Source organism: Theropithecus gelada, chromosome 7a (genome assembly GCF_003255815.1).
Source record: "Theropithecus gelada isolate Dixy chromosome 7a, Tgel_1.0, whole genome shotgun sequence".
Taxonomy (NCBI): Eukaryota; Metazoa; Chordata; class Mammalia; order Primates; family Cercopithecidae; genus Theropithecus; species Theropithecus gelada.
The window spans coordinates 20766042-20789981 of NC_037674.1; the positions used below are offsets into that span (position 1 = coordinate 20766042).

The 23940-nt window shown below is 44.1% G+C and overlaps 1 protein-coding gene and 1 non-coding gene across 2 annotated transcripts; one reads left to right on the plus strand and one right to left on the minus strand.

Moving 5' to 3' along the window:
• Positions 1 to 8948: 8948 nt before the first annotated feature.
• C7AH15orf48 (chromosome 7a C15orf48 homolog) lies at positions 8949 to 11923 on the plus strand. The gene is made up of 5 exons (XM_025390186.1): positions 8949 to 9107; positions 9222 to 9284; positions 9453 to 9538; positions 10555 to 10615; positions 11427 to 11923. Exons 2-5 carry the CDS (start codon positions 9249 to 9251, stop codon positions 11493 to 11495), a joined length of 252 nt encoding a protein of 83 aa, XP_025245971.1. The 5' UTR covers positions 8949 to 9107; positions 9222 to 9248; the 3' UTR covers positions 11496 to 11923.
• An 11543-nt stretch (positions 11924 to 23466) lies between these two features.
• On the minus strand, positions 23467 to 23528 carry LOC112628090. The gene has a single exon (XR_003120271.1). It is a non-coding gene; the product is annotated as a U7 small nuclear RNA (small nuclear RNA).
• Between the last annotated feature and the right edge of the window lie 412 nt (positions 23529 to 23940).

Here is a 23940-nt window from a genome sequence, read left to right on the forward strand (position 1 = left end):
CTGTCTTCCCCACCCCTTGTACATACACACATACACACACACAGTTTTTTTTTGAGTGGTTTGAGAATAGATTATATACATAATGTCCCCTCCCCCCTTAATACTTGAGTGTATATTTGTTACAAATAAGGTTATTATATGACTAAATTCAGGAAATTTAATACTGACACAGTATTCTAATCTATCATCCAGTGAATTTCATGTATTGTCACAATAACGTCCTATATGATAATTTTCCCCATTACAGGATCCAGTCTAGGATCACACATTTCATTTAGTCACCATGTCTCTTTAGCCTCTTAACTTGAAACAGTTTCTCAATCTTTCTTGACCCTGACATTTTTGAAGAGTATAGACCAATTATTTTACTGAACAGTTCGTTCCTGGACTTGTAGTTGATGTTTTGTCATGGTAGATGTAGGTTATGTATTACCAATGGAGCATACATAGGGGCATTGTGTTCTCAGAGCATCACAGCTGAAGGCACATGTCGTCTGTACATTATTGATGTTAATTTTGATCATTTGTTTGCAGTATTGTCTGGTTTCTCCACTATATTGCTGTTTTTCCTTTTGTAGTTGCAAGTAGTTTAAAGTTTTTAAAGAGACAGGTTACATGTACATTTTTATTTTCATTTATTACAAAATAATTTAGAATACTAGAAAATACAAAAACATAAAAAAATCCTTTAGTGTTTAACCTTCCAGTCCTTCACGCATGTATAGATAATTTTTAAAACCAGAAAGGAATGATACCGCATAACTCTTGTTCTTCTCACCTAACAATATCTGGTAAACATCTTACTAGGCCATTCTCCACTCACAAGGTGCTAAGCTGGGTGCTGGAACATCCAGTGGACAAGGCAGGCATCAGACAAATTGTCAGTGAATTAATTACAATGGTAAGAAGTGCTTCAAAAGAAGTAGAGGGTACGATGAGAGACTACTGCTTTCTGGGCCACATTATTGCTTAAGTCATAAAATGTTAAGGAGTTATTGGAAAGTTTCCTATTGCTGAGTGCAGCCAGGACTATTGGGAATAATTAAGGAAAAAACCTGATTTATAGGTATAAAATACTCAAAATTATTCTAACACACTGACCTTTGCTTTTGAGTATAGGAAAATACCTAGAAAACTTACTGGAATTCTTACTACACATTTTCTTTGTTGGTTATTGATCTTATTGAACAAGGCAGCCATCCTGCACCTGACGAACCCTGGCCTGAACCCCTTAACTCAGACATCTAGCTGTGGGCTAGATGTCTTTCTTTTCCAGAAAGTTTCTAGTAGGCTGGTAATTTAGCAACCATGCTTGTTCAAGGCTGAGCTGATTTGAAGATGTCTTTTTAAATTGTAATTAAAGTTAACGCTCCACATCTGTGGGTTCCACATGGGCAGATTCAACCAACTGTGTGGGTTGAAAATACTTGAAAAAACAAAAACAATACAACAATAAAAAAAAATAGGCCAGGTGTGGTGGCTCACACCTATAATCCCAGCACTTTGGAAGGCCGAGGCGGGCAGATCACCTGAGGTCAAGGGTTCAAGACCAACCTGGTCACCATGGTGAAATCCTATCTCTACTAAAAATACAAAAAATTAGCTGGGGCATGGTGGGGTGCGCCTGTAATCCCAGCTACTCTGGGCTCAGGTGGGAGAATTGCTTGAACCCAGGAGGCGGAGGTTTGCAGTAAGCCAAAATCACACCACTGCACTCTGGCCTGGGTGACCAAGCAAGATTCTGTCTCAAATAAATACAAATTTAAAAAATCAGAAATAAAAAACAGTGTAACAATTGCTTGCATAGCATTTATATTATATTAGGTGTTATAAGTAATTTAGAGATGTTTTTTAAAGTATAACCAGGAGGACGTGTGTAGGCAACCTGCATATACTACACCATCTTTTATCAGGGACTTGAGTATTCTTGGATTTTGGTGTCTGAGCGGGGTCCTGGAACCAATTCCCTGCAGATATAGAGGGAGGACTCTGTAACTTCTCAGCAGAACATTGGAAGCTTCCTGAGCACAAAGACTATGTGTCTCTTCTCACTGAAATGCTCAGTAGATGACATAATGAGATCAAGAATTTCTTTGATCCTGTTCCAATCTGATTTTAGAATGGCTCTGGGCAACTTCCAAAAGCTATATTCTTGATCTGCGAGAAAATTAAAACACCAGCTTCTAACACCCTTCTTCTGGTATACTGGGAAGTGTAAACAGTTTTCCCTATAAACTGAACTCAAACTGCTTTCTGGGCCACATTATTGCTTAAGGCTGACCAACCTTAAACAATATAGAACGTCCCTGGAACCCCCAAAATTCAGCAAATCCAGTGTTATACACCTGGTCATAAGGCAGCCACTGAAGGATGAGGTGTCAGGATGAGCACATCCACCATCAGGAACAGGGAGAATTTCAACAAAAAATATTTAATAATGAAATATTCTCTTTTTCTCATAAAAGCCCGAGCTGGGCTGATTAAAATCTAAATTCCTGGCCGGGCATGGTGGCTCACGCCTGTAATCCCAGCACTTTGGAAGGCTGAGGCGGGCGGATCACCTTACCTGACTCAGGCTGGTCAGGAGTTCGAGACCACTCTGGCTAACATGGTGAAGCCCTATCTCTACAAAAATTAGCCAGGGGTAATGGTTCACGCCTGTAATCCCAGCTACTTGGGAGGCTGAGGCAAGAGGATTGCTTGAACCCGGTAGACACAGGTTGCAGGAAGCCAAGATCGCACCACTGCACTCCAGCCGGGGCAACAGAACGAGACTTAAAAAAAAAAAAAAAATCTAAATTCCTGGGGTAGGAACCAAGCAGCCATGTCTCCCTGCCCCTGCAAGCCTACGTGGTAGTAGCTAGAGAAAGGCTCTACAAGTTGCTGGTAACTGGGGGTGGGTGGGGAAGACCCCCCAAGGGATTATGGGCTCTGGGGCAGCCACAGAAGGTGATGCTGGTGAGTGTCCTGAGTGGACTTCTTTGGGGGCTGCCAGGGTCTGAAGGGCTGGGGAGTGCCTGTTTCTCATCCTGGTCACTTAGGCAGTACTGGCCTGGTGGTGCCTTCTGGGCACCCTGGCCAGTACACAGGGTTTGGGGGCAGGGAGGACCCTAATTTCATGTCTATTCTCCAGTTGCTAGTGGTGAGGCTATGAATTCCATTACATTTTGGAGTGGGAAGTGTTCTTATTGCTAAAGAACTGAATGACAAACTTCTAGGGTCTTGACTTCACAACCTCAGGCAAAATGGCAGAAAATCTGAAGGTTCTTGAGTCACATACAGTTGACCCTTGAACAACACCGGTTTAAACTCCTTGGGTCCACTTATTATTAATTACTTATTAGACGGAGTCTCACTTTGTCACCCAGGCTGGAGTGCAGTGGCATGATCTCGGCTCACTGCAACCTCCGCCTCCCGGGTTCAAACGATTCTCCTGCCTCAGCCTCCCAAGTAACTGGGATTACAGGCACCCGCCACCACACCTGGCTAATTTTTATATTTTTAGTAGAGACAGGGTTTCAACATGTTGGTCAGCCTGGTTTCGAACTCCTGACCTCAGGTGATCCGCCTGTCGGCCTCCCAAAGTGCTGGGATTTGCGTGGGTCCACTTGTATGTGAATTTTCTTCCACCTCTGCCACACTGAAGTAGCAAACCAATCCCTCCTCTTCTTCCTCCTTCTCAGCCTACTCAATTTGAAGAGATAGAGACCTTTCTGATGACCCACTTTTGCTAAATGAATAGAAATATATTTTCTCAGCCAGGCACGGTGGCTCATGCCTGTAATCCCAGCTACTCGGGAAGCTGAGGCAGGAGAATCACTTGAATTTAGGAGGCGGAGGTTGTAGTGAGCTGACATTGTCCCACTGCACTCTAGCCTGGGTGACAGAGCAAGACTCCGTCTCAAAAAAAAGAACTATACTATCCTGGCCAACATGGTGAAACCCTGTCTCTACTAAAACATAAAGAAATTAGCCACCATGGTGGTGTGCGCCTGTAGTCCCAGCTACTCACGCTGGGATCTTGCCACTGCACTCCAGCCCAGGCGACAGAGCAAGACTCCGTCTCAAAAAAAAAAAAGAACGATATTTTCTTTTCCTTATGATTCTCTTCATAACATTGTTATTTTCTCTGGCTTGCTTTATTGTAAGACCTTTATATAAAAAGCAAAATATGTGTTAGTCAACTGTTTAGGTTATCAGTAAGGCTTCTGGTCAATACTGGGTTATGAGTAGTTAAATATTGGGGGAGTCAAAAGTTATATGCAGATTTCTGTGTGGAGAGCAGGGGTGTGTAAGTTCCCCTAACCCCCAAGTTGTTCAAGGGTCAACTGTATTTGTTTTGGCGACAGTTTTTTGTTGTTGTTTGTTTAAGAAACAGGGTTTTGGGCTGGGCATGGTGGCTCACGTCTGTAATCCCAGCACTTTGGGAGGCCAAGGCGAGCGGATCACTTGAGGTCAGGAGTTTGAGACCAGCCTGGCCAGCATAGTGAAACCCCATCTTTACTAAAAATACAAAACAAAAAAAAAAGCCGATGTGGTGACACATGCTTGTTAATCCCAGCTACTTGAGAGGCTGAGGCAGGAGAATGGCTTGAACCCGGGAAGTGAAGGTTGCAGTGAGCCAAGATCAAACCATTGCCCTCCGGCCTGGGCAGTAAGAGTGAAACTCTGTCTCACTGCAGGCTGGAGTGCAGTAGCACAACCATGGCTCACTGTAACCTTAAGCTCCTGTGCTCAAGCAATCCTCTCGCCTCAGCCTCCCAACTAGCTAGGACTAAAGGCCTACACCACCATACCCAGCTAATTATTAAAATTTTTTGTAGACTGGGCACAGTAGTTCACGCCTGTAATCCCAGCACTTTGGGAGGCCGAGATAGGTGGATCACCTGAGGTCAGGAGTTAGAAACCAGCCTGGCCAACATGCTAAAACCCTGTCTCTACTAAAAATACAAAAAATTAGCCAGGCATAGTGGCGCGTGCCTGTGATCCCAGCTACTCAGGAGGCTGAGGCAAGAGAATTGCTTGAACCTGGGAGGCGGAGGTTGCCGTGGGCTGAGATTGCACCATTGCACACCATCCTGGGCAGTAAGAGTGAAACTCTGTCTCAAAAAAAAAAATGTAGAGTCTGGCTATGTTATGTTATCCAGTCTGGTCTCAAATTCCTGGCCTTGAGTGATCCTCCCACCTCTGCTTCCCAAAGTGCTGGGGTTGCAGGCCTGAGCCACGGCACCTGGCCAACAGAATTTATTGAGTAAATAATTCAAAATTGCTGCATTTGCCTTAATATTTTTAACAGTAAAATATAAATGAGTCACCCAAAGCACAGTGTTATAATTCTTGAATCAGGGAAACTACATATTGACTTTGATCTCTCAAAAGCTTGATATACCCAGGCATTATGAAAAGGAAGAAAAGTGTCGCTTTCTGGGTTTAATTTTTATTGCTGCAAATAGGAATAAGCAGATCTTAAAGGTTATATGGACAAATTATATCTGTAACTACCTACAATTTGTGAATTTTAAAAATGTTTTATTTTAAACATTTCCAAACATACATAAAGAGTATAACAAACCCACACATACCTATCACCTACATTAAATAATTATTTTGTAAAATATTTATAATTTGTTTTTTAGTTGAAGTGTTTTTGTTTTTGTTTTGAGATGGAGTTTTGCTCTTGTTGCCCAGGCTGGAGTGCAATGGCGTGATCTTGACCTACTGCAACCTCCACCTCCCAGGTTTAAGTGGTTCTCCTTCCTCAGCCTCCCGAGTAGCTGGGATTATGCAATTACAGGCTCCCACCCACACCCAGCTAATTTTTTGTATTTTTAGTAGAGTTGTTGGCCAGGCTGGTCTTGAACTCCTGACCTTAGGTGATCCACCCACCTCGGCCTCCCAAAGTGTTGAGATTACAGGCATGAGCCACCGCACCTGGCCTAGTGGAAGTATTTTAAAGTAAAGTCCAGACAACATAATATTTCTCCCTTAAATATTTCCACATGTAAACTCTAAAAAAGGGAGAGGCCATTTAAAAAATATAACCGCCAGCCAGGCGCAGTGGCTTACACCTGTAATCCCAGCATTTTGGGAGCCCGAGGCAGGCTGATCACGAGGTCAAGAGATCAAGGCCATCCTGGCCAACACAGTGAAACCCCGTCTCTACTAAAAATACAAAAATTAGCTGGGTGTGGTGGCGTGCACCTGTAGTCTCAGCTACTCGGGAGGCTGAGGCAGGAGAATCGCTTGAACGTGGGAGGCAGAGGTTGCAGTGAGCCGAGATATATATATATAAAACTGCAATACCATTATCACACCTAAGAAACTTAACAATATCCCTTTAATATCATCTAATGTCTGGATCCTATTTAAGTTTCCCACTTGCCCCCAAAATGTCTTTTTACAGTTGATTTGTCTTTTTGTATATTCAGATAAATACCCCACCTTTGGTAAGTTTTCTCAGACCCCCTTAGTTAGAACTAATCACCTGTCTTGGCAACAGATCATGCCTTGCTTTAGAGTTATCTATGGGCACCAAATTGCACGCACCTTGAAGTAAGTGATTTTTGTCTTACTACTCTTTTTAATTCTGCTATGCCTCCATCCTCAGAATAATGCCTAGACTACCAAAAAACTGCATTACATTTTGAAAAGAAATGATACTGGCCAAGCACAGTTCTGTGGTTAAGGTCATTAATAGGCAATGGCTACTCATTCTAATTTCAATTTTGGGGTCATGAAATACTACTGTAAGATTTCTTTCTTCTCTCTCTTCCTCCTGTTTCTCTTTCTCTCTCCCTCCATCCTTCCATCCTAGAAAAACTTCTCTTTGTTAATAACATGAGACTTTTTTTGTAGAACCTTCTGACAGAAGTAGCCTTAGAAGTCTTGCATTAAAAGGCTTCTCTGATTCTAGGTAATACAAACCAAGGAGAATTAATGTTGAATTTTCTTTGAAGTATATAACATAGATCCATCCAATCAGCAAATGTCTCTATTTACAGCTCTGGGGTTAAACAGTAAGAACCCTTGCAGGAGTAAGTGAGTGGGAAACTACATTTATGATCAGCCTTACATAAAACAAATCTTTGAGGCCGGGCGTGGTGGTTCACACCTGTAATCCCAGCACTTTAGGAGGCTGAGGGGGGCGGATTGAGGGGAATTCAAAACTAGCCTGGCCAACATGGCAAAACCTGTCTCTACTAAAAATACAAAAATTAGCCAGGCGTGGTGGCACATGCCTGTATTCCCAGACGCCCACGAGACTGAGGCATGAGAATCACTTGAGCCCAGGAAGCAGAGGTTGCAGTGAGCCGAGACTACACCACTGCACTCCAGCCAGGGTGACAGAGTGAGATTCTGGCTCAAAAAAACAAAACAAACAAACAAAAAACCAAATCTTTGCATATAGTAACTTTGTTGAGTGCCTACTACAAGCAGGGCAGAATGCTTTACATATATTCTAACATTTTTTCCAACTCTCTCCCCCGCTAGGTTTGCCCCCATTTTGCAGATATATAAACTGAAACTCATGAAGGTTAAGTAATTTACTTAAAGTCAGCTATTAATAAGTATAGCAGGGACAGGCTCTGAACTCAGGTCCATTTGACTGCAAAACCCAGATTGAGAACGAAAATGGGGTTGAAACAGAGCAGGGTCTAGCCAATTTCAGGGAACGTTAAGATGTTGCCTTTTAACTTTAACTTACAGCTTGAACTTCAAACTATTTGTTTTAAAATAACCGGTCCTTTACTTATTGCAGTATTTACGAGAGGGGTGCAGACAGAACCAAGGTGTTGGGCACCAGACAGACCTGCGTTCTGATGGCATCGCCGCCACTTACCAGTGACGTGACCAGAGCCTCTCTGAGTCTTAATAAGACTTTGCACCTACCTTGCAAAAATGCCGAGGGGAATCTGGCTCAATGTCTGGCACACACACAGCCCCTGGTTCTGTGAAATTGTTACCATTGCAGCCCACACGACAAACTGCAAGGTGAGGCTGCTGGCTTAGGGGAGAGTTAGGAGGGAACCCAAGGAGGAAGCCAGCTGGCAGGGTCGTTTGCAGAAAGAGCTTCTCCTGACAACCTCCCCAGCTGATTCTTTTGTTTGTTTTCCTTCAACCTAGGGTTTTTGTTTTATTTTGTTTTTGTTGTTGTTGTTGTTGTTTGGCGGAAAAAGTCAGGACTCCCTGGGAGTTATTCTGAAATAAACTTTACAATTTAATTTTAAAGATCTCCATATGTGCAGAGCACCACATTTTTGGAGCTTTTAATGTGATTGGATTAATTCTAATTTACCTGCCTGCACCGGGGAGCCTCTCCTGGGACCCTCGGGTCTGCGGCTCATTTTTCCGGACCCCCTTTTATTGTTTGTTTATTTGCTTATTTAAATATTTTGTTTTATTGTATTTTATTTAATACAGGGTCTGGCTCTGTTGCCCAGGCTGGAATACAGTGGTGCAATCTTGGCTCACTGCAACCTCAAAGGCCTAGACTCAAGCGATTCTCCTGCCTCACCCTCCTTAGTAGCTGGGACTACAGGCACGCACCAGCACGCCCACTAATTCTTTTTTTTTTTTTTTTTTAAGTAGAGAAGAGGTTTCGTCATGTTGGCCAGGCTGGACTCGAGTGATCCTCCTGCCTCAGCCTCCCAAAGTGTTGGGATTACAGTCCTGAGCCACCGCGCCAGGCCCGGATCCCCTTTTAGAAGGGTTGGTTTTCCCTCAGGTCTTGGCTATCAGCGCTCCCCTCTTAGGGGTTCCACCTCCTACTCCCCAAACCTTCAAACTCCTCACAAGCGCCAGGGGTGGCCAAGAGCTACCGGGGTCGGCAGGTAAGGAAGACCGCGGCGAGCGGCAGGGGGCGCCAGCGCCCGCGTTCGGCCGCTTCACATCAGCCGCACAATGTCCTGCAGGGGGCGCCCGGGAGCCGCGTGCCCAACGGGGAAAGCGAGTCAGCTCCCGCGCGCTCCCCGCCCCACGCGCGTGACCAGAGCGCGCTGGCCCGGCCCACCCGGGGCGGTTGTGGTTGCTATATATAAGGTGGGGAGGCCGCCGGCCCGTTGGGTTCCGGGCGTTACCATCGTCCGTGCGCACCGCCCCACGTCCAGGTGAGTCTCCCATCTGCGGAGACGCGGACGCGCCGGCCCGCGGTTGGCTTGCGGAGCGCGGTGGACGGTTTGGCGCCCACCAGGTGATCCGTACTTTGGATTGTTAATTTCTAGATTTGGCAATTCGTCGCTGAAGTCATCATGAGCTTTTTCCAACTCCTGATGAAAAGGAAGGAAGTAAGTTTTTAAAACAATTGAAAATCTTGACTGAAGTTTTAATTTTTAAAGATGAAAAGATGGCACAGATTTTGAAGAAAGTATTTAAGATAAATATAGCTGTTTTGCTGTTTCAAACGTTTCATATTGAAATGTCCGAATGTGTCCCCTCCACCTGTTATCTGTTAGCTCATTCCCTTGGTGCTGTTCGTGAGTGTGGCGGCGGGTGGAGCCTCGTCTTTTGCTGTATATTCTCTTTGGAAAACCGATGTGATGTAAGTAGGTCTCAATTTATAAAAACGTTTTTGGCAGTGTTTGATTGACCTTTAGTTTATGAAATGTACGATAGAAGTTTCCTATTTTTTTCCCATGCATAAGAATGCTAAATTGTGAACTGGGAGTCAGGGTTAAAAAACATCTTTTATCGGAAAACTCATAATATTGTCTACCAATGGGTCAGAAAATGAAAATTAGAAAAAAATTTAAAAAAGAAAAAAGACAAAATATTTAAAAACTCATGATATTAATCAAATTAGTTTATTTCTTGTGTTTATTCTTTTACCCATTGGCCCTCCTCCACTCTCCGGCAGTGAAGTAAAGCTGCTTTTTTTTTTTTTTTTTTAAGTTTTGACATTTAAAGTTCTTTAGTGGTTTTGGGAGATATATATATACAATAAAGCAATCATTTTAATTAAAATTTTAAAATTTAGCTTATTAGATTTTTACTAATGTGGTAGAATTGATAGATTCAGTTGTCTAGGATGAACCTAATCTCAACTTTGGGTAGAAGAAAGTAAAAAACAAAAACATGTATCCTGGAATATGAGGAAAAGATAAACTTGAAACTGATGGAGGCTGGTGCAGGGCTGGAGAGGGCAGTCCTCTAACCGCCGGCAGAAGGGCCTACAGCCCTGGAGTTCACCACCTGCAGAGTTCAACATGCCCCTCCCACAAACTGAGATAAGAACATTATTGCATGTCCTTGGCTTGGCAGTTTCACTCTCATGGTTATTCGGTTTGTGGGATCTTTTCGCAATGTAGCCCCATCAAGAGAATACAGGGTACCTCCTACCCTTTAGAGGAATTGATGCTTAATATTTGAGCCACACCTTCAAACTCCCTTAGAGAATTTTCCATCAATTTTAGTTACTACTGATGGTTCCTATCATCATTAGTAGACAAATGCCTAAGTATGAGATTGGTTTTGTCCCTAGCACGTTTATAGACCCAGTATCAGTGTTGGTTTAAACCCACATATTTTAATGTTTAATTGGCTTTCTATTAATTTTAGCCTTGATCGAAAAAGAAATCCAGAACCTTGGGAAACTGTGGACCCTACTATACCGCAAAAGGTACTGTTAAATTAAAAACAAATGATTTCCATTTTGCCCAAACCTTAGCACCTTTGTCAGCAAAATAGATTTAGTACCTTACCCTTATTGTGTAACTTAGATCAATTGTGCCTTCATCGAGTAATTAAAATGAGGAAATTTTAAGAGCCTCCTCTAGGCCAGGAGCATTGTCCATCCGCTTATGAGGAGCACATACACTTTTGGAACTTACGGCTCACATAATACATGGCAAACTTAAAAATCTGCATACTGGCCAGGCACGGTGTCTCACACCTGTAGTGCCAACACTTTGGGAGGCCCAGGCGGGTGGATCACTTGAAGTCAGGAGTTCAAGACCAGCTTGGCCAACATGGTGAAACCCCATGTTTACTGAAAATATGAAAATTAGCTGGGCGTAGTGGCGCGCACCTGTAAACCCAGCTCCTGGAGAGGCTGAGGCGCGAGAATTGCTCGAACCTGGGAGGCAGAGGCTGCAGTGAGTTGCAGTTGTGCCACTCCACTCCAGCCTGGGCAACACAGCAAGACTCTGTCTTTAAAAAATCTGGATACTGCTAAGTGAAAGTAGGGCACATATGTTTGATCTTTCCCTCTGATTGCATAACACTTAGGAACCCAAGGGCTTTTTAAAAAGGTGGGCTGATAGAAAAAAGCTCACGTTATTATTTTGTGCATGTTTTAGAGATGGAAAGAGGTAGGTACAAACATAATGGTGATGCTTCTTCTAAAGGAGAGTGTGGACAAATCCCAAAGACGGACAGGCAAATGAAAGTCAAATTTTTAACACAATTTTTTTTCCCTTTTTTCCCTTCAGCTTATAACAATCAACCAACAATGGAAGCCCATTGAAGAGCTGCAAAAGGTCCGAAGGGCGACCAAATGACCAGCCCTCGCCTCTTTCTTCCAAAGAGTACTCTATAAATCTAGTGGAAACATTTCCGCACAAACTAGATCCTGGACACCAGTGTGCGGAAGTGCTTCTGCTGCATTTTTAGGGTTTGTCTACATTTTTTGGGCTCCAGATAAGGAATTAAAGGAGCACAGCAATAACTGCATTGTCGAAAAGTTTGTGCTTATTTTCTTGTAAATTTGAATGTTGCATATTGAAATTTTTGTTTATGATCTATGAATGTTTTTCTTAAAATTTATAAAGCTTTGTAAATTAGATCGTCTGTCATAAAATGCCATTTGTGCAAGATTTCTCAAAGATTAGATATATATTTAAATGGAAGAGAAAATATTTTTATGGGAGAAAAATACATTTGAACCATTAAATTTCATCTTTTAAATAACATCCAGTACAGATTTCTGCATAAGTTTTTTTTTTCCTAAGTTCATTCATTCACTAGTAGTTTATTGAGCACCTACTGTTTGCAGTATAGCTAACAAAGCCAAAATTTGGTGGGATATGAATAAAAGATGGTAAGTACAATGAGGAAAATGAAGTGGGGATGAGGTTGGAGACTCATAGGAAGATTGATCTTGGAGGAAGTGCTGGGATTCTGGAGGTGGGCTGGAATGCAAGGCATACTGAGATCTGCCCTAAAGATGCCAAGTCATACTGTGATGTTCCTGTGGGGGCTGGGGAGGGGAAGATGGGGAACCTTGCCAGCACCCTTCAGAGTTTGGGGCCACTCTTCCCTCTGGCCAATGGTAACTTGAAGGCTAGAGATACACTCATATCCAACATGCCCCTGGGCTCCCCTGACTGTCCTTAAAAATGAAATAAGAAAGTTACTTTTCATTAACTTCTTTTAAAAATGGAGATATAATTCACATGCCATAGTATTCACCCATTTAAATTGCACAATTCAGTGGTTTTTAGCATATTCACAAAGTTGTGCAACCATCTCCATCTAATTCTAGAACATTTTCCTCACCCCAGAAAGAGCTCTGTACCATTAGCAGTCATTTCCCTAGTCCCAATCCCTCTGCTCCCAGCCCCAGGGAAATACTAATAAACCGTCTCCATGGATTTGCCCATTCTGGACATCTCATGTAAATGGAATCATGTAATCTGTGACCTTTGGGTTTGGCTCCTTTAACTTGGTATAGTGTTTTCAAGAGTCATCCATGTTGTACCATGTCTATATTCAGTGTTGCATTACTTTTTCTGACAGTACTGTTCCAATGTAAGGATATGCCATTTTTGCTTATCCATTGGTAAGCTGATGAACATTTGGGTGGTTTCTACTTTTTGGCTATTATGAATAATGCTGCTATGAACAGCCATATACAAATTTTTGTGTGGCCATGTATTTTCGGTTCTCCTAAGTAGGTACCTAAGTTCATTAACTTTTTTTCTTTTTTCTTTTTTTTTTTTTTTTCTTGAGACAGGGTCTTGCTGTGTCACCCTAACTAGACAGGCTGGAGTGCAGTGGCACCATCTCACAACCTCTACCTCTTGGGCTCAAGCAATTCTCATGCCTCAGCCTCCCCAGTAGCTGGGATTACAGGCATGCACCACCACTACACCTGGCTAATTTTTGTATTTTTAGTGGAGGCAGGGTTTTGCCATGTTGGCCAGGCTGGTCTTGAACTCCTGACCTCAAGTGATCCACCCGCCTGATCACTTGAGGAAAGGAGTGATCCCTTTCCTCTCCATTAGATCATGGCTGACACCCCTATAACAAAAGACAGGTTAACAAGAAAAAGCATAACAAACTTACAGTTTTACTTGACATGGTAGCCTTTGGAATGAAGACCCAAAGATAATAGGGAAAACTATTCATTTTTATGCTTATGTTCAATGAAAAGTCAATGTAGAAATATGATTGGACATGTAGAAATATGGACAAAAAGGGTACAGTCCTAATGCTATTAGAATAGACTTCATGGGGAAGCTCACCAAGGTCTGTCTGCAGCATTACCCCCTGCCAGGTGTGGGGGTAGGATCCCTCTGGAATGAGTGTCTTAATTTCTTTATGGCCAGCTGTTACATAGAAAGGTGGGGGAGATTTAAGAGCAATGTATTTAGGTTTTATGGCTGGCTTTCAGGAAAACGGATTCTGGCTTCTATGACCCGCCTTGGAGAAGAGGAATTCTGGTTTCTATGGCTCACCTGGGGGAGAATCAGGGGCAACAGACAGGAGGGCAGAGAAACTTTTCTTCTGCGGCCTTCATTTGGGGTATCATTTTTGGGGCTCCAGTGTTACCTTCACAGCGATAAAAAAATAACTAGGTCTTGCCAGGAACTTGGCAACTCTGAGAGGATTAAAGCAAGACTGCTGCCAACTTCTGTTGCTTCCTTATCACCTCAAGTCATCTCAGATGAAAGTCTCTGACAGTTGATCTCAAGGAATTACACGCAGCAATTGGGAAGCACATTTTTATTTGCTTAAGCTTCTAAAGTCTAATGTAATATCATTCGCACAAATAAAAATTTACAGCCTAGTGATAGTTGGTCAACTAAGAGAGCAAAGTATAGAGTGTTTTTCGAAGGATGACTGTGGCTTTCAACTTTAAAACACAAACCTGATTGAAATGTGGTGGCACGAACATGGCAATAGGAGGTACTCTTCTGCAGGTTTGGGAGGGAGAGAGGTCAAAAGCAATGTTGATGCTTAAATTTCAAAAGATTTGGGTTTTGTTGTGTTCTTAGCATTTCCCTCAAATATTTTATTTTGAAATTTTTCAAATATGCAGAGAAGTTGAAAGATGGATACTCATACTTCTTATCAATTAACAGTTTGCCACATTTGCTGTATCTCCCTGTATATGTATGCTTTTCAAAAAGGAACTCGTTGAGGCCAGGTGCAGTGGCTCATGCCTATAATCCCAACACTTTGGGAGGCTAAGCCGGGCAGATGGCTTGAGTCCAGGAGTCTGAGACCAGTGTGGGCAACATGGTGAAACCCCATCTCCCCTAAAAATGCAAAAATGAGCCAGAGGTGGTGGCGCACACCTGTGGTCCCAGCTATTTGGGAGGCTGAGGTGGGAGGATCACCTGAGCCTGGGAGGTCAAGGCTGCAGTGAGCCTTGATCTTGCGCTACTGCACTCCAGCCTGGGCAACGCAAGTAAGATCCTGTCTCAAAAAAAAAAAAAAAAAAAAAAGAAGTTACAGATATAAGGCTTTTGTCCCTAAAAATTTAAGCATGTACTCACTGCCTAAGATAAACGACTTTCTAGCTGACAAGAATACCATTATCATCCCTAAGAAAGTCAACACAGAAATGCAGGAGAGCCGGGTGTGGTGGCTCATGCCTGTAATCCCAGCACTTTGGGAGGCTGAGGCAGGCAGATCACCTGAGGTCGAGAGCTCGAGACCAGCCTGACCAATATGGTGAAACCCCGTCTCTACTAAAAATACAAAAATTAGCCGGGCCTGGTGGTGCGCGCCTGTAATCCCAGCTACTCGGGAGGCTGAGACAGGAGAATCGCTTGAACCCGGGAGGTGGAGGTTGCAGGAGCCAAGATCACACCATTGCCCTCCAGCCTGGGCAACAGAGTGAGATTCCGTCTCAAAAACAGATAAATAAATAATAATAAAAAAGAAATGCAGGAGGAAAAAGTGGAAAGTGGGGAAGAGTGGATAAAGAAGAAAATGAGTTAGGCTTTGGAATCCTGCTGTTTGCAATGAAACCAAAGCCCAGAATCCTTTCAGTTTTGTGGTGTTGAGCTTTAAGCAAACATCTGGAATTCTCTTCTACATACAAATCAAATACGATGCTTTCCGAGCAAAAAAGTTAACATCACATTCCATATCACTAGAAACTGGAGTGAGAGCTTATCATTTTTCATTTTCTTGAAGAAATTATTTTACATTTTAGTTGAGACTTCGTGGTAGAGAAAGAAATTACAGGCTCAGAAATCAGGCTGCTCTGCCACTTACTACGTTGTTTTGGAAAAGCCTCAGGTTCCTCAACTATAAAACTGCGCCAGTGGGGCTGGGCGCTGTGGCTCATGCCTGTAATCCCAGCACTTTGGGAGGCCGAGGGGGGCAGATCACGAGGTCAGGAGATCGGGACCATCCTGGCCAACATGGTGAAACCCCGTCTGTACTAAAATAACAATAACAAAAAAAAATTAGCCACGCGTGGTGGCGCACACATGTAGTCCCAGCTACTCAGGAGGCTGACGCAGGGGAATTGCTTGAAACTGGGAGGTGGAGGTTGCAGTGAGCCGAGGTCATGCCACTGCACTCCAGCCTGCGACAGAGCGAGACTCCATCTCAAAAAAAAAACAACAAAAAAAACCTGGGCCAGTTCAGGCCAGGCATGGTGGCTCACGCCTGTAATCCCAGCACTTTGGAAGGCTGAGGCTGGGTCACTTGAGATCAGGAGTTTGAGACCAGCCTGACCAACTTGGTGAAACCTCGTCTCTACTAAAAATACAAAAATTAGCTCTGTGTGGTGGCGCGTGCCTGTAATCCCAGCTACTCAGGAGGCTGAGGCAGGAAAACTGCTTGAACCTGGGAGGCAGAGGTTGCAGTGAGCTGAGATTGTGCCACTGCACTCTAAGCTGGGCAACAAAGTGAGACTCTGTCTCAAAAAAAATAAAAATAAAAAAATAACCGGGGCCAGTTCATACCTGTTTAGGTTAGTAGTACTGATTACTTACAGGAGATAATAGCTATAAAGTTCCTAAAATGGTGCTTAACATGGACTAGCTGTTCAGTAAGTATTCCCTTCTTCCTTAAAAAAATAAAAATAAAAAAATAAAAAATAAAGATTATCCCTATAATAACAGCAACTTGGGAGGCTGAGACAGGCAGATTGCTTGAGCTCATGAGTTCGAGACCAGCCTGGACAACATGTGAAACCCCGTCTCTACCAAAAGTACAAAAATTAGCCGGTGGTGCTATTCGCAATGCCGAAGTGGGAGGATTGCTTGAACCCAAGAGGTGGAGGTTGCAGTGAGCCGAGATTGCACCACCGCACTCCAACCTGGGTGACAAAGCAAGACCCTGTCTGAAAAAAAGGAGATTATCACTATAAAACTGCTGTATGTGTTTATGATTACATTCCATGACTGGGAGCATTGCCTGTTACAAATCCATGCATACCCAGCTCTGTTTGAAATCTATGCATACCCGGTGACTCCTGTCCCACCTTTGGTTCACAATGCCCCAGTTACATACCTTTTAGAGAGAGTGCACACACAGCTGTAGATAAATGCATCCCATATTCACTCTCACCTACATAGATACCTAGCTTAAAATAAGAACCCCTGCACACATAACACATATAGATGATCTCACAACCAGAAAAGACATGACAAAAACATACATATCTCCTTAGAAATAAGGCCCAGCACAGTGGCTCACAATCAGTAGTCCCAGCACTGTGGGAGGCCCAAGTGGGCGGATCACTGGAGCCCAGGAATTTGAGACGCGCCTGGCCAACATAGGAAAACCCCGTCTCTACTAAAAATACAAAAAACTAGCTGGGCGTGTTGGCGCTTACCTGTAATCCCAGCTGCTCGGGACGCTAAGAATTGCTTGAACCCAGGAGGTGGAGGTTGCAGTGAGCCAAGATTGCACTGCTGCAGTCCAACCTGGGTGACAAAGCGAGACTATTGTCTCAAAAAATAAATAAATAAATGTGCATATTTTAGTAATTACATATATTCTCACATTCAAAAGTAATGGTCTGTGGTTTGAATAAAGAAATGGAGTTGAGTGCATGCACCTAAGATAGCCGTAAAAATTTTCCACCTAAAGAAGGACACTGAGGCGAAATTAACAGAGAGAGTTTATTGGGGCCGAGGTTGAGAACTGCAGCCCGGAACACACTTCCCAGTTGTCTTGCAGAGTGCTCCCGCTAGGGTTTGCTGCAAGCAGGTTTTTAAGGGCAAAAGGGAACAAAAGGTGGACTGACAAAGTTGTTTGACAGGAGTGCTCATTGGTTGATAGAAATAACACTGATTAATGATTAACTGTACATTATTGAACTACAGGGTATGCACGATGGTGTCCAGTGTATGGCATTTTATGGCTGCTTGGCATTAGTCTAGAGCCCACATAGCAAATGCCTTCAAGAAGTAGTCACTTAGCTCAAGGATGTGACTGCTGTCACACTCTGTCACATTTCAATGCCTCTCTGGGCCTGATAACTAAAGCATTCCTCAGATAAAAGTTTATTTTCTTTCTCGGAATGGAATTCGTTTTTCTAGTATGATTGGCCCTTAAAATGTCTTTTTCCCATGCTTAGAAAATTGCCTCAGATAATTACATCATTTCTCTGTAGAAACTAAGGCTGTTTTTGGTTTTTGTCTTAGTCATATTTTACTATATCATTTGCCTGTTTGTACACTACTTAGCTTAAGATGAAAATTAGAATAAAATGAAGGAAAATCCCAAATGTTATAATTCTTGCAGACATGTTAAAACCAACTTGCTCATTCACCTGGTGAATATATAATAAGACATTCTATTACATATATTACATGTATAATAGGCTATTGCTTATTTGGAGGGTGGGCATACTATTTTAAAAAATAAGGCCAGTGGCCGGGCGCGGTGGCTCATGCCTGTAATCCCAGCACTTTGGGAGGCCGAGGCTGGCAGATCACCTGAGGTCAGGAGTTCAAGACCAGCCTGGCCAACATGGTGAAATCGCGTCTCTACTAAAAATACAATATTGTTTGCTTGTTAATTTGGAGACTATTTCATTGAGTCAACCACTGTATGTTTCCCACATTTTAATTGTGCCAGATTTTTTAAAAAGTAGTGCCATTTGCTTTTAAAATTATTATTTAAAAAGTATTTAATTTAAAAATGTTTAATTACATTAAATTTGAGTTAAAACAGCATTTTAATTTAATAATTTAAAAATTACTATTTTAAATTGAGATGTAGTTTAGATACAATAAAATGAACAGGCCTCAGTTGTTCAGTTTAAGGAAGAATTTTGATAATTGTATGGCCCCATGGAATAGTCATGCAAAACTAGCTGTGGAACATTTCTATCACTCTAGAAGGTTCTCCTGTGGTACCATTTACTTTTAAAATTAAAAGCCACCAAAATGTACGCTTTAAAAAGATGAATTTTATGTGAATTATGTCTCCTACACACACACACACACACACACACACACACATACACATTTGCCCCACTTGCTGTGTCACGTCCAGAAATAACAGAGGCTAGCATAATTTTTTAATACCATATAAAGTACCTGACTGTTCTGTGTGGGAAACGTGCGAAGGGAGAAGAAAAGACATACATACAATACCTTTAAGGGTAAACAACCTTTATCTCATGTAAATGGCAATGCAGATATAATAAGTCAATGATATAATAATAGACAGATACTAAGCAGATTGATATAATACGCAGATTGCAATGGGAAGGGAAGAAGGGAAAAGATATTTACACTCACCAGACTATGGAGGATTCACCACCAGACTGGGAAGCAACAGCCTGGGCTCCAGGGTCGGCCACTTGTCGGTGCACAGACGAGGAGACGTCTCACGAAGCTTCAGCGCAGTCTGGAACCCTAGTTCTTTTTGTAACTAGTTGTTTGGCATGAGGCCCAGTCATGAGGGCCCTTAATGACTGAGCTCAAGGAACACAAAAAGATGAACTTGTTTTGCTATCGTCTATTGTTTTTCAATAACTAGCGTATAGGAGCAGATTGAAATAGAGATTTCTCCAAACAGTGCTGGATGAACACCTCAAGAGACTCACACAACCTATTCTGGGAATTGGTGATCATTGTTTGTGTCTATGTTTAATTGAATTCAAATTTAATATTTAACTTTGCCTCCACACTGACCCCATATATAACATTCAATGTACTTTTTCCCTAAAACAGAAAATTGGGAGTTCGTGAACATTGTAAGAAATATACCGGCCGGGCATGGTGGCTCACACCTGTAATCCCAACACTTTGGGAGGCTGAGGTGGGTGGATCACCTGAGGTCAGGAGTTCAAGATCAGCCTGGCCAATATGATGAAACCCCCATCTCTATTAAAAATACAAAAAATTAGCCGGGCGTGGTGGCATGCACCTGTAATCCCAGCTACTCAGAGGCTGAGGCAGTAGAATCGCTTGAACCTGGGAGGCGGAGCCTGCAGTGAGCCGAGATCGTGCCACTGCACTCCAGCCTGGGCAACAAGAGCAAAACTTGAAGGAAGGAAGGAAGGAAGGAAGGAAGGAAGGAAGGAAGGAAGGAAGGAAGGAAGGAAGGAAGGAAGGAAGGAAGGAAGGGGGGGCAGAGAGAGAGAGAGAGAGGAGAGAAGAGAAGAGAAGAGAAGAGAAGAGAAGAGAAGAGAAGGGAAGAGAAGAGAAGAGAAGAGAAGAGAAGAGAAGAGAAGAGAAGAGAAAAGAAAGAGAACAGAAAAGAAAAGGACACCAAGGTCAGTTGGGCTGGGGCAGTGATTTGGCCTTCCACTGCAGTGACAATAAATAGGCTTCCTGGGCTCTGGGGAATGGAGAAGGACATCGAGTTTACCTAGTGTCTAAGTGATGTAAATTTATCCCCCACCGAGGAAGGGCCTGGCCTGAATGCAAGAGTTACCACAGCAACAAGACTATCCTGGCAATAAATCCTCTCCAGGGCAAGGCTGCAAGCGAGGGAGGCGAGGGAGGTGGGAGTGTGTAGCTGACCTCACAGCTAGATTATCACCACGTGCTCCACAAACTCCTCCTCCACGGGTGACTGTCAGAGCTAACCCAGAGAGCAAGGAACCCTCCATGCCACCAAATCAAAGCCTCCCCAGCCATACTAGGGATCTGGCTAACTCTCTCCAGAGAACAGCAGTCCTCAAACCTTAGCTGTGCGTCAGAATCCTGGAAGGCATGTTAAGATGTGGGCTGCTGGGCCCTAACTCCAAAGTTGTTGCTTCAGTGGTCGGGGCTGGAATCCAAGTATTTGGGTTTCGAACAAGTTCCCAGGTGAAGCTGATGCTCCTGGTCTGGGGACCACACATTTTTATTTATTTTTAAAAATTCTTTAATTTTTTTTTTTTTAGAGACAGGGCCTTGCTCTGTCAGCCAGGCTGGAGTGCAGTGGCCTGATCAGAGCTCACTGCAGCCTCGAACTCCTGGGCTCAAGTGATCCTCCCACCTCAGCCTCCTGAGTAGCTGGCACTACAGGCACGTACCACCATACCCAGCTAATTGTTTTAAAATATTTTGTAGAGACGGGGGTGTCACTATGTTGCCCAGGTCTTGAACTCTGGGTCTCAATCTACGCTCCAGCCTCAGCCTCCCAAAGTGCTGGGATTACAGGCGTGAGCCACCACACCTGTTTGGGACCGCAGTTTGAGAAAGTGCTAAACCCTTGGTTTAGCTTTCTACTCCTTATAATATTTGGTGCTTGAGAATTCTCACACAGTCAGTAATATTCTAGAACAGTCCGGACCTATCAGTCCTGGTCACGCTATCTGGAGAGAAGGATCAAGCCAGGCATGGAAGACCCAAGGGTGGGAATGCCTCTTCCAGCTAGGCTGCTCCGGCCACTGTTCAGACACACTAACCCCAGCACCCTAACCTGGGGAGCAGTGGGATGTATCAGGTGTAGAGATAGCTGCATGTGCATTTGTGAACACTGGGTGGGTAGCAGAGATGACAGTTCTCACCAGCCATGTCAGAAGAGTCTAGTGATGGTTCTGCCAGTGACAATCAATCTCACATGAATTCAATGACTCAGTGGGCCAGGACAAAGCAGACAGGTTAGCAGCTGGATCCAGCCTCTGCCAGTCAAAAGCTGTGTGACCTGGGCAAATTTCCTTACTTCTCAGAATCTTGCTTTGCAAAGAACTCATTACTTTGCAAGGGTAAGCCTGTGGAGTTGGTCAGTATTTGGAAATGTTTTAAGTGAGATATTTCTTGCCTGCATCTTTTCCTTCATTCCTCTTCTCCCCTTTAAGCTGGGAGCATTCCTTACTTTGGGGTATGGGCTGAGGTTTTGAGGACAGTCCTGTTCCAGGTGGAGTTGGTGGACCGGCAGCATCAGCATTACCTGAGAGGGAAGCAAATTCTGGGACCACAGCCCACATCTACTGAATCTCAATCTGTCTCTGGGGATGAGGCCCAGAAATCTGTGTTTTAGCATATAATGTCCTCAGGTTATTATACACAGGTGACTGAGCAGCTCTGGCCTAGAACAAAAAAGTTTCAATGTAGAGGCTTCAAAAGCCATCGTTGACAGCATGGTCTGAAAACCAGTCTGCACATGTTGTATGCAGTATGTTGAGAAAGGGTTTTTCTTTGGAGGCCAAAGCTCAGAAAACCAAGCACAGAGTTTATGTTACAAACCATGGTGTCAGGAGGCATTTGTGTTGAAGCCCTCTCTATCCCTAAAGGAAGAACAGTTGGATCAGTGGGAAACAGAGCAGGACCAGATGGGGTGAGATTAGATCTTGCAGGACTTGCAGGGTACAGCCTCCTTCTCACCCCACCAGGCCCTGGCTTGAAAAGGTTTACTGGGTGGGTCAGACTGTCCCCCAAGAGGTGAAGTAGCAGACAGTTCCAGCCAGAGGTACACAACTGGAGGAAAGAAAGGGCTGAGAGGCCATCACAGGGGCACTGGGCACCCCAATTTATGGAGGGAGTAGAGACAGAAAGGGAGGCAATCTGGAGAAAGAACTGTGCGGAAAGCCAGAAGGAAGCCGAGGCGGGACAGCATGCGTCCAGGGCTGGCGGGATTACTAGTATGAACCAGGAGCCCTGAAAAGCAGTGAGGGCAGCTTCAGAGGCAAAGCATGAGTGGGAACAGTCATTGCCCTGTCCTGGGGGGTGAGAGACAGTGTGGCCTATGTGACTTTTCTTGCTGGTCCCGAGGGTCACTCCAGGCCTGCCTGTGATAACCTCACCCTGTGCTGATCCTGGGGAAGGTTCTCTCTGGGTTTATCCCCTGCAGACCCAGGGCTGTGGAGGAACTGGCACTGAGGAAGGCATTCCCACAGGGCCCTCCAGCCCAGAAAGGGACCTGGGAGGCACTTGGCTCCACTGCCCTGAGGGATTGGGTAACCTGGGTGTGTCCCCGCCGTTCCTGGAGAGTTGGCTCATTCCCTCCCTCCTCTCCAAAAACAAACTCAGACGCCCATGGTGAGGTCAGTTTCAGTTGAAGCTGCTTTGCATAAAAAACGAAACATCTTCCTCTTGATGGGAATACTTACACCAAAAGCTTTATGAGGATGGCTTTGACGGCTGCGAGGTCAGGAGATGGGAGTTTTCCTCTCGATCTGCAGGACCTTGGGGAAATCACTCACCAGCTAATGTGTGTCAGTGCTTACCGTGTGCCAGGCACCTTTGAATCCTCCCACAGCCCTTGAGGCTTTTTCAGTGAATGCTGAGAGGCGGGTGCTTTGCCTGGCTGCCAGGGCCCTGTAATCAGCAGAGCTGGGATTTGTGCCTGGGGGTCTAGGATGAAGCTAAGTGTTAGCGCATCTCCGAGATCCTTCCCAGTGCCCAAACTTCCTACTTGTCTAGTTCTAAATCACTGGCCATCTGACTGTGGGAGACTATGGCTTAGGCTGGCCACACTTGTTCTGATCTTGGGGGCTAGGATGTCCCAGATGGCTGCATCCTGCCATGACCATGGGTAAACAGCTTCACTTGCCCCGAAGCCTCCTTTACAGGGAGAACAGGGCAAGACCCCACAGCAGCCACAGCAGATGCGTGGCTCTCACCACCAGCCTGTGTTTTTAAGGGCAGAGACCTTGTCTTCTCACTTTTGTATACTGCCCCTCTACCCCATGCTTCAGAGAACACGGCACGTGGTACGGGTTCCTTAAACGTTTCTGATTAAACCCAGTGACAAATCCTTTTGCAAAGATATATACCACAGTTGAGCTCTGGCATACTTACTCATGAGATTTTTAAGTATTCATTTATTCAACAAATATGTATGTATGTATTTATTTATTTCGTTTCATTTTTTAAATTACTTTTCTTGGGGGAGGGGGGCTTTCCAGCAAAAACCAGAAAGCCTGCTAGACAAACTCTAAAAGAGCTGTAACACTTCAACAAATATTTAAATGAGTGCCTACTGTCTGCCAGGCACACACCAGGTGATATGTGATCCAATGGTGAGCAAAACAATAGGTCCTCATGGGGTTACAGTCTTGTGGGGGAAGAAATAGACTAATCAGTTTCCCAAATGCACATAAAATGACAGCTATGAGAAGGTGACTGAAGGAAAGGGTCACAGGACTGTGGAATCATAGGCAAGAGGCCTGCCTGGGCTTCAGGGAGGCATCCCTGAGGTGAAGGCTTGCACATTGATCCACCCACCTACCATCTAGTAGGGACCACATTCCAGAGAGACCCACCTTCCTTCCTTCCCTTCCTTCTCATCCTTCCCTTCCTTCCCCTCCTTCTCTTCCTTCCCCTCCTTCCCTTCCTTCCCCTCCTTCCCATCCTTCCCTTCCTTCCC